The 24,474-nt window shown below is 35.3% G+C and overlaps 1 protein-coding gene across 3 annotated transcripts in view; it reads right to left on the reverse strand.

The window, feature by feature from the left end:
- The window catches only part of LOC143234227 (potassium voltage-gated channel protein Shaker-like), a 188,428-nt gene that overhangs the window by 93,240 nt on the left and 70,714 nt on the right, over nucleotides 1-24,474 (reverse strand). Inside the window, exon 1 of one of the 3 annotated variants that reach the window (XM_076471428.1) lies at nucleotides 15,447-15,871. The exons of the other annotated variants lie outside the window; for them this stretch is intronic. Within the exon in view, the coding sequence (XP_076327543.1) occupies nucleotides 15,447-15,535 (89 nt within the window). The 5' untranslated portion in view covers nucleotides 15,536-15,871. Of the gene's footprint in view, nucleotides 1-15,446; nucleotides 15,872-24,474 lie in introns of those variants that run through there. 3 annotated transcript variants of the gene reach the window in all.

A 24,474-nucleotide genomic window follows, 5' to 3' on the forward strand; every position in this document is an offset into this window, starting at 1 on the left:
AATATTCCTTGTACTCAACTACAGACCCCCCAGAGACGCAGCGGTATGTCTGCGGACCTACAATACTAGAAATCGGGTTTGATACCCAGATAGACAGGACACAAATATTGTGTAACTTTGTGCTTAATTACCAACAATCAATCAACTACAAATTAATTTTACTAATAAAATAACAAACAAGAAAAAATGAATAGAACTTAGTTGCCAAACAGTACATTCATCTTGGAATACACTTTAATTTTACATGGTATTCTGTTAATAATGTGTTGTCTTCTTATTGTTAAGATTGTAGCACAACTAAACCAGAACCTTAGGAGTCTATTGAAGTTATCTAAAGTCATATGAATTAGTTTGTTTGTTTCACTACAAAGGTATATAATGGGCTATCTGCGCTCTATCCATCGTGGGGAATGAGGATCACCAAGAAAGCATTAGCGTTTTAAAAAGTCTATTGTAGAAACGATTTGGGTGTTATTAACTCTGTGTTATATATATATATTGTATTTAAAGGAAATTAAAAATTAGATTAAAATTTGTTCTATTGAATAGAACGATTTGGTTATGCAGTTTGGCAAATTCAATATTCTATAAAATTTTAAAATATTACATTACTCCAGGAAGCTTATTATTTCCATTTTAAATTAACTTTTTCTATTTCAATAAAATATATGTTTATAAATTTAAATGCATTTTAATTCTACATTCTTGTCACATAAATCCATAAGGGCTACTTCTGTCGACTTTAGCAGTCTGTCTTGTACGGAATAGCACGAATACCTGCTTCTTTCTTCAGCTGCTTGAGTTATGTGCCGATTGAACTGATATTTCTTGAACGTATCTTGTTTAATCATCACTATTTACTGTGTTCGTGGATTCTCATTATTACAAAATACAACACTTTGATTACAAAAGCTGAGATATAACTTCTTGCACGTAGGTCTTTCTCTAAATGGGCTTTAAAAGTCAAGTTAGTCCATGTTCATTTTAGAAATTCTAAATCCCCGACCTGAAGATACCTTTATGATTTTAATATAAGAATGTTTTGTGTTGGAAAGGGCTGTTACATGCTATTTCTAAAATCGATCAAGTTTTGGTGGACCCATACTACCTATAAACGCCAAATAACGTCAAATATAGTTCTGGTAGATTTTATTCTATCGGGACTTATATCGGTTATGTCTGCCACTCGATGAATTGTCTATTTGCACATTCAAGATTCTTTTAATATGACGTATGCATAGCCGTTATTTAAAAAATATTATCAAATTTGCTGGTATTACTTTTCAGTATGTGCAGAGATTAATGAACAAATACTATTACCAACATTGACATACATTTACAAAATACATAGGTTTTCAAAGCAAGCTAAACTAAAACAGCAATCTTCGAAATTTCTTTCTCAACCAAAGTACTACTTACGTATTTTATAAGTTGCAGCTTATTTATAAAAGCGTTACAAGATTTAAAATGGGGAATATCGGATTTACAAAATGGTTAGATGATTCTTTAGTGGATTTTACACTGTTGGGTCTTATTCTGACACTGACAATGAGAGAAATAACTTATTTAATCTTGACTTGTTTGAATATAATAATTTTATGTTTCTCCTTTTAGTCCTGAAATCTGTTAGATCTATGCGTAATTTGCTCTTAATGACGAGAAACCCATTTGAAATAAAAACGTATCTCAGAACGGCTGGGATAGGTATTAACACTTTTACTAAAGAAGCAGACAACAACGTTTCGACCTTCCTAAAACGTTGTTCTCTATAGTAAAAGTGTTAATACCTATGCGTAATTTGCCTTAGTTGACGATTTGTTGCGTTACTGTAAGAACCGATTTTCAAACACGCAGAAGCTGGAAAAATACTTTTATAAAGAGATTCAATAATAATAATTAACATTTTTCCAATTTTTTTACTTCTTCATACGCTGATTAGAATAAAATTGTGGCTAATGACATAATATTTACCTAAATTTAAAGATGGAGTAATCAGAACGTTAGCCACAATTATACTAAGTTTTGAGTTTTCTTGGGCTGTTGTATAGCAATTTTTATAGCAATATAAGTATCTGAATGGTCTTAATTATATTCTCAAATATTAATACACAACTTAAGGGATCCATGGTAAACTGCCTGTATTGAGTGTGAGAGAAGGAAGTAAAGAAATATTAATAAAATAAAATACACATTTCATTATTCATTGGACAACAGAAAATTTGTGTCCGAAATATGACAATTTAAAATTTACCGGTTACGTATAACATGTGTACATTTATGCTTGACATCTGAGTCGAGTACGCACTTGATACGGTTCGTACTTACTCGCTAGTCTCGAATGTTCTAGTTTTCTATATATAAGATTACTAGCACACAGTAACATTTTTTGACAGAGGCGTCAGTGTTTCCTTTCATTTTTTTACCACAAAGCTACACAAAGGACGATCTGCACTCTGTCCAATGTGGAGAATCGAACCTCAGATTTCCGTGTTGTTAGTAGGTAAGCTTACGCTGGTCCAATGAAGGACTAAAAGACGTCAGGGAACATTTTTGTTTTTAAATGTCAACAACTTTCTACCAAAACTGAATCCAAAAATGTTTGCTTATTTGTTTATTTATTTCAGAATTTTCGTGGAAAGATAACTAAGCTAGCCATCCCTAATTTTAAACCGATAGAATAAAGGCAACTAATGAGCACCACCAACTGTCAGCCATTGGATTACTCTGGTCTGATTCACTAGTGGAATTTCACTGTCTTTGTTTAATGCATCCACAGCCCCAAAGTGCAAAGCATGACATGAAACTTAAAATCATGGCACGCTAATAACTAAGCCACACCCGCCCCAGAATGTGGGAAGGAAGAATCTTATCTGTGGTTTACAGAACAAGACATCCGTGACTTATCTGTAGCTTACAGAAGAAGTTATCGTTGACTTATATATATGGATTACGGGACAAGATATCTGTAACTGAATTGAATGTCACTAAGAAAACCTGAAAACATGAGTCGTATCGCCGGCAAGAAATGGAGAGACATAACCAGTTACAAAAAATTAGGAGATGAATATAAACCTTGAGAAGTCTTAACTTTAATGTAGTAATCCTGTAACAGTATGGTTTTGGGAAACTGTGTAGTGTCAAAGAAAGAAAAAAAGTAGTCAAAAGTGGTGAAAGAAAATGTATTATCGAAAGAACAGCAGTGGTTGTGTATTACAGTGGTACTTTCTCGCCGTAGCAGAGTAAACAGTTTCGATATTTTTCTTTTCTTTTTCTTTAGAGGGGGGGGGGAGGCTGGCATGGCCAAGTGTGTTAAGGCGTGCGATTCGTAATCTGAGGGTCGCGGGTTCGCATTCCCGTCGCGCCAAACATGCTCGCCCTCCCAGTCGTGGGGGCGTTATGTGACGGTCAATCCCACTATTCGTTGGTAAAAGAGTAGCCCAAAGTTGGCGGTGGATGGTGATGACTAGCTGCCTTCCCTCTAGTCTTACACCACTAAATTAGGGACGGCTAGCACAGATAGCCCTCCAGTAGCTTTGTGCGAAATTCAAAAACAAACAAACAAATCTTTAGGGGGAAGAGAGGAGAAACAAACTCGGCTTAGGAGTTAGAGCACCAGGACTGAAAAATCTCAGAATTGCTCAGCACTTTCGGATCGTGGATGCGTTATAAAAGTGATAGTCAAATCCCAATTATTCAGTCAGAAGAGTAGAAAAAGATTTGATGACGAAACTAGGTGATTGGCTACCTTTGTTCCAGTACGGTCCGGCATGGCCAGGTGGGTTAAGGCGTTCGACTCGTAATCTGAGGTTCGCGGGTTCGAATCCACGTCGCACCAAACATGCTCGCCCTTTCAGCCGTGAGGGCGTTATAATGTGACGGTGAATCCTACTATTCGTTGGTAAAAGAGTAGCCCAAGAATTGGCGGTGGGTGGATGATGATGACTAGCTGCCTTTCCTCTAATCTTACACTGCTAGATTAGGGACGGCTTCTAGCGCAGGTAGCCCTCGTGTAGCTTTGCGCGAAATTCAAAAACGAACAAACATACTTCTTCCAGTACGTTTGTTTCCTTAGTTGAGCTTGTGCAAAGCTACTCAAGAGCTGTCTGCGCTAGCCGTTCTTAATTTTAAAGAAATAAACTGAAAAGGCGACACCATACAATACAAAGTCTTCACAAGGAATATTAGCACATACCGTCATATTATAACGCCTCCAGGGCTGAAAGAGTAAGTATGTATGGTGATGTGTATCAGTTACAAATTAGTGGCTAATTTATACAGACACGTAAGGTGTATTTATGCTATTTGTGTTTAACTGGACAGGTGGCACTTACCTGGTTCTAAAATTTAATCGTTTGTTTCTCATTTTGTTGAAATGTTACTGAACACCTGAAGAAAAAAATATTTACATTAAAAACGAAATTTCCTTGGTTCCCTTTAGGGGACAGCAACAAGCTTACAGACTTATAGCGCTAAAATTCCCCGCAGTCGACACAGCACATAGTCCAATGTGGCTTTGCTCTAAAACAAACGATTTACCATGGAAGCTTTCTGTGTAATTAATATAGGCAAAATATTACCCATCACATTTACACAATACGTTTAAGATAATAGTTCTTTTTTTTTTTTCAAAATCTCATATTTATTAAATAAAAAACAAATTCCTGATGGTAAGTTGCTGTGACACAGAGTTCAATAATAAACAAAGACAGTCAAGCTTAGATCACAATATAAAGACGGAAAGTATGCCAAGTGCTTCTTATGGAAAACTGACACTAGACGAACACAACAACTACATTTAACAACTTTTGTTTTACACGAAGAAGTTGAAAAACGTAGTCGCGTTTTTTACTGGTTACAGATCCTGAAGAATACGTCCTTTCTAGTATTTTTAATACATAAAACTCTTGTGGCTACTACTATGATACTGTGACCAGGAAATACTAGAAATATGAGTTCCTTCATAAATGGCTATACCTGTGACAAGTCAGCAATCTGAAGCCAAAGTCTATAATAACCTGAAAAGAAATACATCTTAGAAATAACTAGACGTTTCACTTAAGAATGTTAGTTAAAAATTTATTTTTTCAAACAATAACTAAAATAATAAGTGTTTAATTAAAAATAAACTAGTAATTTATGTAATTTATTTTGAAAATCATTGGTGATCGCCCTTCGAACTACGCATAAAATTGTGGGAAAACTTATGTGTACGTCTCCCGCATGCAAAGTCACCTTTAAGACGAGGTCTCTACCAACTGAGCTGAGCGAAAACTATACAAATAGAATTATTTGTTTACAAAGACGAATAGTCTGAGTACGACTCCTGTAGGCATACAAAGTCTACATAGACTACCATCAATTCACTCCAGTTGACAAACCGTTCCACATTAGTAGTGAAGTATTGAAAATACCTTAGCAACGCTATAACACTTACAAAGATAAAGTCTGTATTAAAACGAACCACTTGTTACCAGTTTATTTTCAGAAACAAAGTTTTCAGATACAGCACACGTTTGTTTGTTTTTGAAAAGCAGAAAACCTAAAATTTGTAGCGGCAAAACTCACACCCTCAGTGACAAACATTTACGTCACTTCTATCAGGATTGTAAACTTCAAAGTAGACTTGCTCTATTCTGTTGAAGCAGAAAGTGTCTGGCCCAAGGCCAAATTTAAGAACTTAATACTTTTATTCGAGTTGCCAAATCTTGGCGACGAACACTATAACGAATATTACAAACTGTTTTGCAAGTGCGCGCAGCTATTCAGTGTCAGTGGTTAAAATACAACGACGAAAAATTTAAAGTTGGAGAAAAATACACGAAATATTTTATGTATTGGTTTTTGTTTTGTTAGCAGGGTTTAGACTTGTTGTTTCAATGTCTACTCTATTTTTACTATTCACATCTCACACTTTCCGAGAAACAAATCTGTCTACAACATATTGGCTTTATCAAGAAATACGGTATCTACTAGATACAAGACACACTATCCAGTGACAGTTGCATATAAAATATATTAGTTACATGATGAAGAGAAAGAAATCTACTTAAAGTAAAAAAAAAAAATTATTATAAAGACGGCTGATATAGGGATTAAAACTTTCGATCTTATTAGATCATCTTCATCTGAAGAAGATGTTGTTGTTGTTGTTGTTTTATGAATGTCGCACAAAGCTACTCGAGGACTATCTGTACTAGCCGTCCCCAATTTAGCAGTGTAAGATTAGATGGAAGGCAGCTAGTCATCACCACCCACCGCCAACTCTTGGGCTACTCTTTTACCAACGAATAGTGGGATTGACCGAACATTATAACGTCCCCACGGCTGACAGGGCGAGCATGTTTGGCGCGACGGGGATGCGAACCCGCGACCCTCAGATTGCGAGTCGCACGCCTTAACACGCTTGGCCATGCCGGGCCTCCGAAGAACATCGAAACGTTGTTCTATACTTAATTTATGGTCCGCCATGAGCAAATAGTTAACGCACTCGACTCGTAATCTGAGGGTCGCAGATTCGAATTCCCGTCGCATTAACGTGCTCGCCCTTTCAGCCATAGGGGCGTTGTAATGTTACGTTAAATACCACTATTTTTTAGTAAAAGTGTAGCCCAAGAGTTGGCGGTGGGCGGTGATGACTAGCTGTCTTCCCTCTAGCCTTACACTGCTAAATTAGGGACGACTAGCGCAGATAGCCCTCGAATAGCTTTGCGCGAAATTCAAAACAATAAAAAACAAAACTTTATTTTATTTAAAGTTTTAATACACAGTCGTCTTTAGAATACATACCAGTTACATCCCGTGTTTACCAAGTAATAAAGGTTTCAACAACATACCAGCCAAATCCAGGGTTTACCTCAGTAATACATGTATCACCATTTGGTTGACATCCCAGACGGACACTACACCTATCAACAGAATACAGCTAGGCCCATGTTTACCAAGTAAAATACACGTCTACATGATGTCTACTACAGTTGACTTAGTAACAAGTCTCCCGCTGTACAGCGGTGAGTCTACGGATTTACAATGCTAAAATCAGGGGTTCGATTCCCCTCGGTAAACACAGCAGATAGCTCGATGTGACTTTGCTAAAAGAAACACACACATACTGAATAATTCAGTTGTCTACAATACACCAGCTACATAAAGTGTTTACCCAACAACACACGTGTCTACAATACACCAGCTGGTTATAGCATTCACAGAGACGTTGGCATGTTAACAAAATACTACCTAAATCCAGACTGTTTATCCCTTAGAAGGCAGAGAGTTAAGATCATTGTTGCTTCCAGTCAATAACACCATAACACCCACAATTCACGGTACGTTATTAACTTTCACTCTTCTAACATTCCCACAGCTAAATGTTGGAGGAATATATTTTGGTACCTTTGAGTTAAGATCACCATCTCTAAAATCTCTACCGCAAGGCCAAGGGGTGCTCGAAGTAAAATACACTGTCAGTACTAATTAAGCTTTTCCAACCACTACGCAGTGTCTCGATATCGTTAAAAGAAATTTTAAGTAAAGAAAATAAAGCTGAGAGGCCTTGGTTAACAAAATAAAACCTAATTATATGATATCCTTTCTGGATAACTAGAACTGGAGCTAAAGTTTCAGACAAAATTAAAGAGATGTTCCTACTCCTGGAGTTCGGTTACAGTCACCTCTAATCTGAAATACTGACTGAAGGGAAGGTAGCCAGTCAGCAATATCTTCTGCCGAAAGGGCTTGAGCTGATTCTTTGAACTGAAATTTCAAACGTTTGTATCCAAAACGAAGTTCAATTCCGTGTTGCCAAAGAAAAATTTCTCTACTCTTGGGATCCTCAAAAAGAACGTTTACAGTGAAGGTAGTTTCTGCTGATTCAGTTCCATTTTTAGGGAATGTGGGTAACGAGGTTAAAAATGAATATATATATATAATGTATTTAACTGAAATCAACCTACAACTGGAATCATACTGGTTGCCAAAGAGCTAGAAGGAAACGTGGTTTTGCTCCATGATTTATAAGTTATCTTACTTTCATGACTCACTCGATTCGTAATCCGAGAGTCGCGGGTTTGAATTCCCCTCACGACAAATATGCTCGCTCTTTCAGTCGTTGGGGCGTTATAATGTTACAGTCAATCCTATTATTCTTTGGTAAAAGAGTAGCCAAAGAGTTGGCGGTGGATGCTTATGACTAGCTGCCTTCCCCTAGTCTTACACTGCTAAATTAGGGACCGTTAGCGCAGATAGCCCTCGAGTACTTTTGTACAAATTTTAAAATACAATCATATAATTCACGACTCGATTGGAGAGAGCACTCAGGTTTGCTGTAGGAGAACCTAGTCCAGTGTGTAGAGAGAAAAATCAATTGTGGTGATGTTAAAGCTAGTTAGATATGTTATTTTCGTTAAAGTTGGTTAGAAGTGTTCTTTGATAAAGTTGATTAAATATATTATTTTTGGTCTTTTGTTTTTCTATTGAACGATACCTCTTTCGTTTGTCCAAATTTCCGAGTCTGTCTTTATTACAGGATTATCAGTTTTGCCAGATATGCGACACCTTTTTAATCATATACACGTCTCCGTCGTAATCAACGATGCACATCTGTAACACACACTGGCTCGGTGCACACTCTAGGAAACCACGAAATAGAACATTCGTAACTTATCCAGGCATTATAATCGAGCACTTACCAAACTCGTGACTTCATTTTCACGACACGCACGTTTCCGCCAACATTTATCCACAGCCTTTAAGAACTACAATTTTGCGTTGCTTCTCTCCCTAATATTTCTCACTGTTGTAAAATTCAGTTAGACTCAAACACGTTTCGAGAGTTCTCAAACCAACTGATCTAGGAGCGTTTATAGAGATAAAAACGTTCACATTTTATTTCGGTCTAACAGCTTTCATAACGTAAATTACTCATACCTACTCATAGTGGCTATAGCCACTCGTACTTCCACATAAGAAAACCAGAATCGAAATAAAACAGAAAACAAGATCACAAAGGAACAGAAGAATAGAAACAAAACGGAGAACAAGATCACAAGGGAAAATAGAAATCTACATTTTGTTTGATGTTTTAGAGCAAAGCTACATTGGGCTATCAGCTATATCTACCATGAGAAATCGAACACCAAATTTGACCTCAGTGTATTCTTTAAACATACATACAGAGCCTCCGGTGACGCTGTGTAAAAATATTAATATGATGATTACAAGTTCGTACACAAATTTATCAATCAAAAAAGGTTAGTTAATACTTATAGCCAGTTTATAATGTTTAAAATTATCGCTATAATAATACGAACATCTCCAAATGTTGGCATTAAAATTAAACAGGTTCAACAAATATATAACTTACAGTTTAAACGGCAATGGCGAAGCATTAGAAACCAATATGCCAACAGCCTCTTATAAAAATTACCTTAAGTGCAGATGAGTTGTTTTTTTTCTACATTCCTCTTAATTTGACAATTACAGACTGAATGTAAAAAATATTTAAAATAGTAATTCAAACCCATATTTTATATCACACATGTCACCGCATAAGAGACCTTTTGTTCAATACTAGAACTGGCTAGTTGGGCTGAATGATTAAAAACAAAAGTTACACTTTAGGCTGTCAACGTCATCTATGTCATAAATTTAAGCCTAGTAGGTACAAATTAGGTCCAAAATTTTTCAAGTGTTTATTCTTTTTTTTATGTACCTCTAATCTTCATTTTATAAACTCAATGTGCAAGTTAAAACACCCAAAAATATTCAAGTAATTTAACTACTCAGTTTCTTCAGTTGACTTGAACGTAGTCAAGAATTTGTGAAATTTGTGAAAGCCTTTAGCAAAGGCAAAATCTTGGAACAGAAGTAAAATCAAAAGTTATGAAAAAAATATCACATTTACAGGTTAAAACGTAACAGTCATAATATGTTGTTGTTGTTTTTCAGATATGTGCAAAAAGCTACAGAAATGCTTCTTAATATAGTCGTCCCTCATTTTCAACAAACAGAATTGAGGGGAAACAACTCGTTAACAGCAACCACTACGAACTCTTAGGCGAGTCTAAGGGACGTGAACCATAGACCCTCTAACACGCTAATCAATCTGCCTTCTGGAAAAACAAAATACGAGAACAATAAAAGACCTTTCTTTCAGAATTTTGGCGCATGCGCATATAAAGGGCTTTCTTCGTACCTAATTTTGAGTTGATAGCCAGCCAATGGCCCAACCGTAAACTCTTGAGCTACTTTTGTTTGACCGAAAACAGGAACTTGACTGAAACTGTTATAGCACACTTAGCCCCAAATATTGAGGGCTTTTCTTACAGCAACGAAGCCTGAATCCCAAATCCTGCGATTCAACGTCCAAACACCTTAGTTCTTAACCCAATAAATGAAAGATTAGTGAGCAATATCAAAAATCAAAACAGGAATTGGTTAAAGAAGATGTTTTATAGGATAATGTGTTTTTAACACATTGGTGAATAGAGATTGCTTGTTTCGTTTATAATTTCGCGCAAAGCTGTACGAGGGTTATATGCGCTATCCGTCCCTAATTTCGCAGTGTCAGACTAGAGGGAAGGCATTTGGTCATCCACACCCACCGCCAACTCTTGGGCTACTCTTTTACCAACGAATAGTGGGATTGACCGTCACATTATGACGCCCCTACGGCTGATAGGGTGAGCATGTTTGATGAGACGGAGATTCGAACCCGCAACCTTCGGATTACGAGTCGGGTGCCTTTACCATCTGGCCATGCCAGCTCGGTGGAGAGAGAATGAAGGTATTTAATAGTCTTATGTGTTTATGATACGTTGATGGAAAAGAAGATATTTAATAAGCTAATGTGTTTACGACACGTTGGTAGTGAAAGAAATAAGGTATTTAATAGGCTAATGTGTGTATGACACGTTGGTAGTGAAATTAAGAAGGTATTTAATAGGCTAATGAGTGTATGACACATTGGTAGTGAAAGAAAGAACGTATTTAATAGGCTAATGAGTATATGACACATTGGTAGTGAAAGAAAGAACGTATTTAATAGGCTAATGTGTGTATGACACGTTGATAGTGAAAGAAAAGACCACACAAATAAGAATTCATGTAAATAAATTTTCATGAACAATAATTAATATAAACTAAATAAGCGAGTGCGCAAGTGTGTTACGCAGTTAAATAACAACATACAGAGAAATAAAACTTTGCGAGGTGACTGATTTTACAATGATGCCATGCATAAGATGAGGTGGGTGGAATACATCTGAGAGCTGCTATGATACATCCAACTCTGTTCAATTATAATGATGCTGACACATTACTCTTGGAGATTAGTTAGGTCAGTTATATTTAGTCACAGCCGTTTTCTGCTACCGAAACTGCCTTCGCTTGAGCACTTCACGTGGATACTGATAATAACATATCTTAATATTGCTTACAAAATACTTCATCGATAACTGGTTCTGATTTGGAACACACCACGGCACTAAAGTAGGTTTTAGCACTTACATTAGTAAGATAAAAGAGTTTGTCCATTATTCGTATAACCACGTGCTTGGAAAGTCATTAGGGTTATAACGTATTGGTTCAACGCCTTGTTGAGACATCACGTGATTGAAGTCTCTGTTATCATTGGTTCGATTCGTAACACATTCGGAAGTTTGATGGTCTACAAGCACATGATGCTAAATGCTCAGATTGTAACTCAAGGATTCATTTGAAGCATGAAAATACACGAAGCTGATAAAACGGACTGAGCACTTTTTAGACTATTCTGGTTGTTGTCATTTTTTTCCCATCAACTTCAATTGTAGTAAATATTACAAGATTTGAAAAAGTGTCTAAAAAAAAGTGTACGTGGCATATATTTAAAAATAGCTTAGATTCTTCACTCTTAAGTACCCATAACTTCGAAACCGTTTTGAAAAACAGCTTTGTGTTTGTTCACTAGAACGACAAAGTATACATCCAATAAGTTAAACGACCAAGCCAGAGAGTCTCTTGGTTCAGGTGTAGTCCTCGATAATTTTGAAAAATGTGGACGTGAGCACAGACAACAAGTTGGCGGCCATTGCTACCCGAAAAAGGCTGATCTTGGCTGGATAACGAGTGTGTATTTAAACTTGGTTGCAATCAACGTGAATGTACATTAAACATAATAAAGAGGTCCAAGTGCAAGAAGAAATTTGTATGTCATTATAGAAAGTACTTTTTTTTTTCGGCTTTAAAGTGCTCTTCAACCAGAAACAACCTGATGTATTTTTGCGATTATTTTATCGGCTGAAGTTCAACTTCATTGTTTAAAACGGCCCCATAGTGGCACACCGTCATATCCGCAGACTTCTGCTGGAATTAGATTTTGATATACGTGGTGAAATGAGCACTGATAGACCTTTGTGTACCTTTGCGCTTAGTAACAAACAACAACGTTTATAAAGCGCCACCTGTCGAAATATATATATATATATACGATATTGAGTCCATACATCTTTATGGTTGTACTGCTGATTTATAACAGATTAGTTTTAATAAATATAACCGATGTAAAACTCATGATATGTTATCAAACAGTCCCTGGTCAATTAATAACAAATGCTAAACCTCAACGACAAAATACGATACCGAATATGTAATAAACACGAAGGAACAAAATACATTAGAAGAACTAATTTATACTCCGTTTCAATACAATAAATATATTTTTGTCTTATCTTCCTTTCTCATATAAATAGTGCAAACGTTTTAGTAAGATTATAAAAGGTATAAACCTTCCGATATATCACGAATACGTACAAAACCTACACGTTTTGATTTCTATTAAAAAGTATTGTTAATTACTCAAGAAACATCACACATGATTGATATAAACACTTTTATCTTGTTTTATTTACCACGAACCTGACGAAATTCTCCCTCGGCAACCTTTTATAATGCTGATGCATTTTTATATTATTCCTAGAAGGCAAATACCTCGATGTTTAGTTTGTGTAGTCGTTCCACACGACAAACGCCCCGATGTTCAATTAGTTTGTGTAGTCTCTTTACACAACAAATACGTCGATGTTTAGTTAGTTTGTGTTGTCTCTTCACACAACAAACACCTCGATGTTTAGTTAGTTTGTGTAGTCTCTTCACACAACAAACACCTCGATGTTTAGTTAGTTTGTGTAGTCTCTTCACACAACAAACACCTCGATGTTTAGTTAGTTTGTGTAGTCTCTTCACACAACAAACACCTCGATGTTTAATTAGTTTGTGTAGTATCTTTACACAACAAATACGTCGATGTTTAGTTAGTTTGTGTAGTCTCTTTACACAACAAATACGTCGATGTTTAGTTAGTTTGTGTAGTCTCTTCACACAACAAACACCTCGATATTTAGTTAGTTTGTGTAGTCTTTTCACACAACAAACGCCTCGATGTTTAATTAGTTTGTGCAGTCTCTTTACACAACAAACACCTCGATGTTTAGTTAGTTTGTGTTGTCTCTTCACACAACAAACACCTCGATGTTTAATTAGTTTGTGTTGTCTCTTCACACAACAAACACCTCGATGTTTAGTTAGTTTGTGTAGCTTCTTCACACAACAAACGCCTCGATGTTTAATTAGTTTGTGTAGTCTCTTCACACAACAAACACCTCGATGTTTAATTAGTTTGTGTTGTCTCTTCACACAACAAACACCTCGATGTTTAGTTAGTTTGTGTAGTCTCTTCACACAACAAACACCTCGATGTTTAGTTAGTTTGTGTAGTGTCTTCACACAACAAACACCTCGAAGTTTAGTTAGTTTGTGTAGTGTCTTCACACAACAAACACCTCGATGTTTAGTTAGTTTGTGTAGTCTCTTCATACAACAAACACCTCGATGTTTAGTTAATTTGTGTAGTCTCTTTACACAACAAATACGTCGATGTTTAGTTAGTTTGTGTAGTCTCTTTACACAACAAATACGTCGATGTTTAGTTAGTTTGTGTAGTCTCTTCACACAACAAACACCTCGATGTTTAGTTAGTTTGTGTAGTCTTTTCACACAACAAACGCCTCGATGTTTAATTAGTTTGTGCAGTCTCTTTACACAACAAACACCTCGATGTTTAGTTAGTTTGTGTTGTCTCTTCACACAACAAACACCTCGATGTTTAATTAGTTTGTGTTGTCTCTTCACACAACAAACACCTCGATGTTTAGTTAGTTTGTGTAGCTTCTTCACACAACAAACGCCTCGATGTTTAATTAGTTTGTGTTGTCTCTTCACACAACAAACACCTCGATGTTTAATTAGTTTGTGTTGTCTCTTCACACAACAAACACCTCGATGTTTAGTTAGTTTGTGTAGTCTTTTCACACAACAAACACCTCGATGTTTAGTTAGTTTGTGTAGTGTCTTCACACAACAAACACCTCGAAGTTTAGTTAGTTTGTGTAGTGTCTTCACACAACAAACACCTCGATGTTTAGTTAGTTTGTGTAGTCTCTTCACACAACAAACACCTCGATGTTTAGTTAATTTGTGTAGTCTCTTCACACAACAAACACCTCGATGTTTAGTTAATTTGTGTAGTCTCTTCACACAACAAACACCTCGATGTTTAGTTAGTTTGTGTAGTGTCTTCACACAACAAACACCTCGATGTTTAGTTAGTTTGTGTAGTCTCTTCACACAACAAACACCTCGATGTTTAGTTAGTTTGTGTAGTCTCTTCACACAACAAACACCTCGATGTTTAGTTTGTTTGTGTAGTCTCTTCACACAACAAACACCTCGATGTTTAGTTTGTTTGTGTAGTCTCTTCACACAACAAACACCTCGATGTTTAGTTTGTTTGTGTAGTCTCTTCACACAACAAACACCTCGATGTTTAGTTAGTTTGTGTTGTCTCTTCACACAACAAACACCTCGATGTTTAGTTAGTTTGTGTAGTGTCTTCACACAACAAACACCTCGATGTTTAGTTTGTTTGTGTAGTCTCTTCACACAACAAACACCTCGATGTTTAGTTTGTTTGTGTAGTCTCTTCACACAACAAACACCTCGATGTTTAGTTAGTTTGTGTAGTGTCTTCACACAACAAACACCTCGATGTTTAGTTTGTTTGTGTAGTCTCTTCACACAACAAACACCTAGATGTTTAGTTAGTTTGTGTTGTCTCTTCACACAACAAATGCCTAGAAATCAAGAGCTTATGAAACTGAGAATTAAGCCATTTTAAAAAAACTAACGATAACATGGAAAGAGTAGTTATAACGTTTATAGTGGCAAAACTTAATTTGTAGGATACACTTATTTTCTGAAATCAAGTATCTGAGAGGCATTTTACATTAGGATGTAAATCATAGGTTTGTTTCTTCGTGAGAGTTGACGAAAGTATTATTAAATAGCGATAACTGTTTCTACGTGAGAAATACGGGCAGTATTATTAGGTTAATAAGTTAATGAGCATAACTTACGAGTTGTGATAATCTTGGAGGAATTCCGGTGGTAGAGCATCTCCGCTTCCAGTTGTTCCGAACGGAGACCATATTCCGACCGTGGCCATGGCAAGACTTTCACGGCATATCTTTATCCACTGATTGCTGAACCGTAACTAGCATTATGTGTATGTTAACTGAGGTTACGTTTTATCGTTATGAAAACTGAAATAAAGTCAATGACTTGTTACACTTTCACTCTCTCGCGAGCTGCACGTGAAGAAGACTTACTTAGGATACTAGCTAATACGTTGTAGAAATCAATCAAAAAACCTCACGTGAACTTTAAACCAGGGTTAGGGAGTGAATTAAAATAGTGACTGTATTTTCTACACTTTTTGTGCACCAACAGTGCACAAGTATCCACCGCACCGGTAGAGAAAGCTACGATAATGACCATGACAAACCCACTTCAGAGGTACGCGCTCGATAGCAAACAACAAACAGCGCAAACTCCATACAGGCCACGCGCATATTCCTTTCAAATAGGGGATGTGGTGAGTTGAAAACAGAGGAGAACTGAAAAAAATCGGTTCGCGTTCTGTCCACTGTGATGACCTAAAACCCGAAATAGTACTTGGATAAAAGCTCAACTCAGAACGTTAGCAACCCAAATGATCTAAGTTCTTAGCAACACATCGAACATGGTTGCTCTCCGATTAATGGATGTTTCCTCTTTTTTCAACTAAAATATCTCTTCCCTTTAAAACTAATGACAATATCTCTTCCCTTTAAAACTATGACCCAATTGGTTCAGTTTGTTTTTGTTACTTTTTTAGTCGGTATAAATATGTAAATGTATTGTGTAACTCATTAACACACTAGTAATGCGTTCATTTACTCTGTGTGTGCGTGATCTACTAGGATGAGTATACAACACCATCGATATGTGTGTGTGTGTGTCCCAGTAACAAATGCTTTTATAAGTCAGGATGCCCCTTGAATCAGTTGGTTTGTATGTTTGTTTTAAGTTAAGCACAAAAGTACACTATAGGCTATCTGTAGTCTGCACAACACCGGTGCCGAAACCCGGTTTCTAGCGTTGCAATTCCGCAGACACCGCTGTGCCACTGGGGAGTTGAATCATAAAATACGTTGTCAATGAAGTAATGAAACAGAAAATACGTTCTGAAGGAAATAATGAAACAGCGTATATATTGTCAAGGTATTAATAAAACAGTGAATACGTTCTCAAGGAAGTAATGAAACAGCGTATATATTGTCAAGGTAGTAATAAAACAGTGAATATGTTGTCAAGGAAGTAATGAAACAGCGTATATATTGTCAAGGTAGTAATAAAACAGTGAATATGTCGTCAAGGAAGTAATGAAACAGCGTATATATTGTCAAGGTAGTAATAAAACAGTGAATACGTTCTCAAGGAAGTAATGAAACAGTGAATATGTTGTCAAGGTAGTAATAAAACAGTAAATATGTTCTCAAGGAAGTAATGAAACAGCGTATATATTGTCAAGGTAGTAATAAAACAGTGAATATGTTGTCAAGGAAGTAATGAAACAGAAAATACATTGTCAAGGAGTAAACAATCAAAAAATTAGTGTTGTGATCACTTAACTAGAGATAAAACAAATGGTTCTATTCATGTCAATCATTTATCATACACAATGCATAGATTATAATAACAATTTTAAATGCTTCAACCTTATTTCAAAATCTTAGTTAGTTGCATCAAACCTACTGAAAATAAATTTAATAGGAATTACAGATCAGCCATCTTTAACAAGTTAAGTTTATCTGTCTTTTAATACGGAATTATATATGCAAACCTTTTACATATTAGTTATATCGAATGCCTATAGTAACTAAAAAAGTCATATAGTTACTAGTGATTTATTATGTAACCAAAATAAATAATTTAATTACGATCTCAAATCCTGTAATCCCGCGTTACTTATGTAGTGATTCACTACAATTGTATATTTGTTTTTCTAACAGCTTTCGTTAAGATACGTGATCCTTATCACTTTTCTCCCACGTGATCCTTATCACTTGTTCACAGGATTTGTTGATCCTTATCACCTTTCTCACAACATTTGTTAAGATACGTGATTCTTATCACTTTTCTCCCAGCTTTTGTTAGGATATGATCCTTATCACTTTTCTCCCAGCTTTTGTTAGGATACGTGATCCTTATCACTTTTCTCACAACATTTGTTAAGATACGTGATTCTTATAACCTTTCTCACAACAGTTGTTAAGATGCGTGATTCGTATCACCTTTCTCACAACAGTTGTTAAGATGCGTGATTCGTATCACCTTTCTCACAGCTTTTGTTAAGATAGTGATTTTTATCACCTTTCTCACAACATTTGTTAAAATACATGATTCTTATCACCTTTCTCACAGCATTTGTTAAGATACGTGATTCTTACCACCTTTGTCATAGCTTTCGTTAAGATACATGATTCTTATCATCTTTCTCACAGTTTTTGTTAAGATAGTGATTCTTATCACCTTTCTCACAACATTTGTTAAGATACGTGATTCGTATCAAATTTCTCACAGCATTTCTTAAGATACATGATTCTTATCACCTTTCTCACAGCATTTGTTAAGATACGCGATTCTTATCACCTTTCTCACAACATTTGTTAAGATACATGATTCGTATCACCTTTCTCACAGCATTTGTTAAGATACGCGATTCTTATCACCTTTCTCACAACATTTGTTAAGATACATGATTCGTATCACCTTTCTCACAGCATTTGTTAAGATACGCGATTCTTATCACCTTTCTCACAACATTTGTTAAGATACATGATTCGTATCACCTTTTTCAGAACATTTGTTAGGATACGTGATTCTTATCACATTTCTCACAGCTTCCATTATATTACGTTGTTCATTGTCACCTTTGTCACAGTATCAATAAAACTATCCTGTGTCTTGTCACCAATCGTTCTCAAAAACTAACCTAATTTTGTAACATTGTTTAGTTTGATAAAAATTCTTTTTATCACTTAGTTATAAGGACACTTAATTAAGATGAAGATAAAGTTCTTTCAAAACTTAGATTTCGACAATTCATATATCTAGTATTTTCCAGAAATCTTACGAGACTGGACAAGCCTCGTAAGCTACATAATGTATCTTATAAAGAGATTTCTTTTACGACACCATTTTCACAAAAGGAAGATAATTAGAACCTTTTATAACTAATTTTCTCTACAATGCCGCAGCGTTACGTTCACAGATTTACAACCTTAAAATCAGGAGATCGATTGGCTTTAGTGGACGCAGGAGATAGCCCAGTGTAGCTTTGTTATAAGAAAAGCAAACGCACAAACACTCTACAATAGTACTCGATAATTTTTGTTGCTTGATTTTGAATTACGCGCAAAGCTACACGAGGGCTATCTGCGCTAGCCATCTCTAATTTAGCCGTGTAAGACTAGAGGAAAGGCAACTAGTCATCACCAATGAACAGTGGGATTATAACGCCTCCCGGCTGATAAGGCGAGCATATTTAGTGTGACGGGGATTTGAACCCGCAACCCACAGATTAGGAGTCGAACACCTTAACCCACCTGGCCATGTCGAGCCATTTTTTTTATTTATGGTTTTTTTTTTTTTTTTGCTGTATAAGAAATAGAAATTTCAGAATAATTTGAATGTCCTCAAAAATGTGGTCTGTTAAAGGAGTTCAAGAATCAAACAAATATGCATACACAAGTGTACTAAGTTTATTACAGTCAAAATTGCTCGCAAGAACTTCGGAGGCGTAGTGATAAATCCGGAGTTTCTGTGTATGCGATAACAAGAGATTGTTTTTAATGGCCATTGTTCTTTCAACGCACTTCTAGCTCTAAAAGTCGAAATAAGTCGTTGCTTCTAACTCATGTAGGATTCATTAACGACATTAGAATCATTAGAATTATTTGGCTACAAGCCAAAGCCAGAGAATCTGTGGAGTTTAGTCTTAACAGACACCAATTTATTTTTACTCTTCGACTGATGTATTTCAGTGACGTCACTGGCGGTGCTACATCGTTTTTCGTAGTTGTTAGCTATTTTATTTTAATACCGCTAATATCATGATCATCTTGAAAACAGTATGATACATTGCGTAATACGATAGTAAATTTCGTATGATACACATAGACTAATTTTGTACCAACATAAAGACAGAATATTCAGTTTCAAACCTCATAAACGTTATCAGTTTTGAGTTTCAAATGAGTTATGAAATGTTGAAGAGTGTCTTTTTTATTCTTAATGTGTATCTAAAAATAAACCTCGTACAGAAAGAGTTCTTATTCTTACTACATAAACGTAGCAATGACGAAGGTAACGTTAAGACAGAACAGATAAATTCCACCATTGTTATGATTTAAACTTCTTTCCTACATTACCACAGCAAGTTTATAATTAGCCATGTGTCTTATAAGACGTTAATATTAAGTTTATTATATTTATAACACCGTATTTTTTATTTAGTTCCTGTTTGTTTCCTGAAAAAGAACAGTGTCTCTCATTTTTAATGCTGACGACGCAATTCACTTGATACAGAACTCATCAACCGATTAGGACACAACAAACACAGATGTGTATAACATAGTTTTTATAACAAATGACAACAACTGTGACTTTTATTAAAAATGTTCCTTCAACTATTTTTGTTTACCTCTGATACTCTCCTCAGCAGAAACCATTTGATATTGTGTTTATTGTTACCACGATAGAACTAACTTGGTATTTAATATTATTAACATGGAATTATCTCAGTACTTAGTATTATCAACAAAAAATTATCTCGATATTTGGTATTATCAACAAAGAATTATCTCGGTATTTGGTATTATCAACATGGATTATCTCGGTATTTGGTATTATCAACATGGAATTATCTCGGTATTTGGCATTATCAACATGGAATTATCACCTTCCTTAATATTATCAACATGGAATTACCTCAGTACTTAGTATTATCAAAAAATAATTATCTCGGTATTTGGTATTATCAACAAAGAATTATCTCGGTATTTGGTATTATCAACATAGACTTATTTCGGTATTTCGTATCTAATCAAAAACCATTAAATAATAAAAACCTTGCAGCCGAAAAATGACTCAACGTGAGACTTAAAGGAATTAAAACAAAACTGGTGGCCAAACTTGTAACTACACTTACAGCATCTATAACACTTTTACAGCAAGTATTCACTCATTAGTTAGCTTAGCCTTGTATTTTATTCAACTTGGGGCTTAATAGTTTGACACCCAATTTTAATTTCATTTCTTAAAGTCGCACTCTGAATTCTTTCTTGAACGTGTTGTTGATTAGATGTCATAACTTTTTATCAACCTGCACCAACAACCCACACCAAATAAGAAAGTGATACTCGATAGAAATTAACATTATTATTTGGAACAGACCTATGCTTTACAGGACAAACCAGATTCTTTAAAATATATGGTAGTAGTTTTCCTCTCTAAAATAATGTTAATTACTTAAAAGCTTCATTTATAGCAACACCACAGAATTTAATTAACAGTTTCTTGTCATCATCCCATGCATTCAGTAGAACTGCTTGAGCTAATATCACATGACACTAAATGTTCTTTAATTAGGATAATTTCAAAAAAATTGATAAATTTGCGCTAAAAGGTAGGCAATGAATAATTAATAATAATCGTCCACCCGTATAACTTTAAAAAAAAATCTTTCAGTCTGGGAGTAAGGTAGACATTTTCAGGGGGATGGTTCCCGAAAAAAGCTCTTTGAAACTCCTCTTTACCCTATCCGTACTAGTTCGCGGATTTGAATTCCCGTCATAGAACATGATAACGCTCTCAGCTGCAAGAACATTATATTGTGATCATTTATTTTATTTATTGGTTAAAGAGTAACCCAAGAGTTGATAGTAGACAATGTTGACTAGCTGCTTTCTTTCTAATTTATCACTGCTAAATTATAGAAGGCCAACCCAAGTAAACCCTATGTAGCTTTGGCGAAATTAAAGATCAAACAAATGAGGTAAAAAAAACAAACCCGTAGGCTGCTCCAAAGTACCCCACAAAACAAGGAAGTGGCTGCATATGCTGCTCAAAACAATATCTAGTTTCACAGCTTCATAAATCATTTGTCCCTCGTTTTATTTGTATAGATAGCTGAGAAAGGATTATTTATCGCTATAAGGTGGGTAGATGTAGCACTCGCCTGAAAATCATCACTCAAATGTAAATCATGTGGTTACATCCTGTTTTACGCTAACCAGAGTAAATCATGTGATTACACCATGTTTTATTGTAACCAGTTTAAATCATGTGTTTATCTCCTGTTTTATTGCAACCGGTATAAATCGTGTGGTTACATCCTGGTTTATTGTAACCAGTTTAAATCGTGTGGTTACCTCTTGTTTTATTGTAACCAGTGTAAATCGTTTGGCCACACACTACTTAATTTGTTGTTACAACAATAATGGTTTACAGAGTATCACTTGCATTAACAATTCTCTTGAAATATTTTCGTGTAGCTGTGAAACTTTCCACAGGAAAACCACTTGATATCGTATTTAATATTATTAGCATAGCATTATCTCGGTGTTTAATCTTGTGGTCACTACATCTATTGAGATATAAACTCTTTAGTCAGTAAAGTACGATTACTATTATTTATTTCAGTGTGACGACTTGACCCCCTTACTGGATTAAGTATTATATGAATACCGCAAACCGTGACACTAACTGTAATCCATACAATCCACAAATCCTGTCTCATTAACTCGTAAACTAGGTGTTAAAGAGATAAATCCATTTCTATTTGTTTCACTTTCAGTAATGTTTGAAAAGACAAGCAACCCTTTAGTGGACTTGATTTCTAATAAAGAGATAAATGGAAATAATAGAAGATTTGTAGAAGAAATTTGTTTCCTAACAGCAGCACCAATCACATAACGTCCTGCGGACACAAGAATAAACGAGAATGGAACTGAAAAGTACCAGTAGAAATCAGTGCTCTCGATTTTCTCTATTGATTGAAAACACACATAATATTTATAATTTGTCAGAGTCCCATCGTTTCTCGACTGTGTTGTATATTAACACATAAACTTACAACACCATCATATTTGTGTACTATCATGCACACACACACACAAGAAAAAAGCCCTTGAAACTTTGAATTTTGAATATAATAATTTCTGGAGTAGCATGCTCCCATAAACCTTATTATCCTAACCGGTAGCTGAAACAATAGCGTTGAAAATTATTTAATTTAAATATAAGTTGTTAGTTTTTGTGTTTCTTTTTTTTTAAATTACCGTAAAAGGTTGTATTTTGAAAATAAACACCTTCGTATTAAGTTCTAACTGGTTTCTTAGTGTTAACTTTTGATTGATCTACAATTTTAACTTTCTATTGGTCTAGAGTTTTAACTTCCAATCGATATGGCTAGATGGATAAAGCACTCGACTCCTAATCTGAGGGTTACGGGTTCGAATCCTGGTCACACCAAACATGTTCGCCCTTTTACCCATTGGGGCGTTATAACGTGAAGGCCACTCCCAATAGTCGTTGGTAAAAGAATAACCCAAGAGTTGGCGGTGGGTGGTAATGACTAGCTGCCTTCCCTCTAGTCTTACACTCTTAAATTAGGGATGGCTAGCGCAAATAGCCCTCGTGTAACTTTGAGAGTAATTAAAAGCGAACCAATCGATCAATTGTTTTAACATATAATTTCTTTTGGGTTTTAAATTCCAAGTTTTAAGTTTCGACTGATCTTTCGTCTATTTGGTCAATAATTTTAACTTTCGATTGGTTTGTAGTTTTAAGTCCTGATTTGTTTATAATTTTATTTTCTGATTGGTTTACGGTTTGACCTCTGATGTTTTTAAGATTATAATATTTTAAATTTAAAATTACTTTTTAATTATAAATTATATAAATAATATGTTGTCTGATTGCTCGTTTTTTTATATTTATGGTAAAGCTACTAAGGATACCCGCCGTCTTTTCTTATTTTGAATTTCTCACCAGATGAGAGCCAACAGAAGTGCCACCGACTGACTACTCTTTATTAAACCAATGGATAGTTGAAATTGGCCAACTGGCTCAAAGAGTAAGCAAGTTTGTCCCTGGGTACCAATTAAAGCTGGAAATGTTGTGAAGAACGAAAGTACCCAACTAGTCAAACAGTGCATTATAATCTTTGTGAGTGGGAATGTAAGAAAAAGTATATTTAAATATTATACTGGATTTTATTATGAGATATTTCTATAAACGTAAAAAAATAACGACCTAGATCTCCAAAATGCAACTTTATAAGCTCAGTCTTTCACTATTACAGCTTCGTCAGGAGCTATCAATATCCTAAACGTTCACTAATATTTAATTAGTTAAACTGTTCGCCAGATCAATTTTTAGCTTCTCTCTAAATAGATAGATTGCTCTGATTGGACATTAATACTAATTAATACATTCATGAATCTTCTAATAAAAAAAAACTTGCATTATTGTATTAGTAGAAAACAAGCTTTTGATTAAAGTAATTTTTAGAAAACAATATTTAGTGAAGTAGTGTGGAAAAGCTCAAACCTTGCACCTTAAGAATACAGGCTATTTCTGAATTATTTCAAGTTTTATGTTTCTTGTTTTCAAAGTAACATTTAGCCTTATTGCTACAATATTTTGGTCTGTACGTAAAAATAAACAAGAGTCCACAGAATTTTTCTTCTACCAAAATACTAATGACATGACCAACAGTTATCACAGTATTTTCATTCTGGTAACTTCTATTGATTAGTCCTAAGAAAAAACACCGACCTTGGCTAGAACAAATCTTGTGGATTATAAAGAATGATTGATGACATGATTAGTGCTAGGAAATTCACAACGTCAGGGGACCAGTTTGTAACACGTGAGACTTTGTCAGCGTCCATGATAGCGATTTTAGTTAATGGACCGAATAGAGAACAACATGCTTCTTCCAGATTTGTGTAAAGAGTTTAGAAGAAAGAAAAAGTGTAACAGTTGCGTTAAAGT

Source organism: Tachypleus tridentatus, chromosome 12, assembly GCF_004210375.1.
Source record: "Tachypleus tridentatus isolate NWPU-2018 chromosome 12, ASM421037v1, whole genome shotgun sequence".
Classification (NCBI taxonomy): Eukaryota; Metazoa; Arthropoda; class Merostomata; order Xiphosura; family Limulidae; genus Tachypleus; species Tachypleus tridentatus.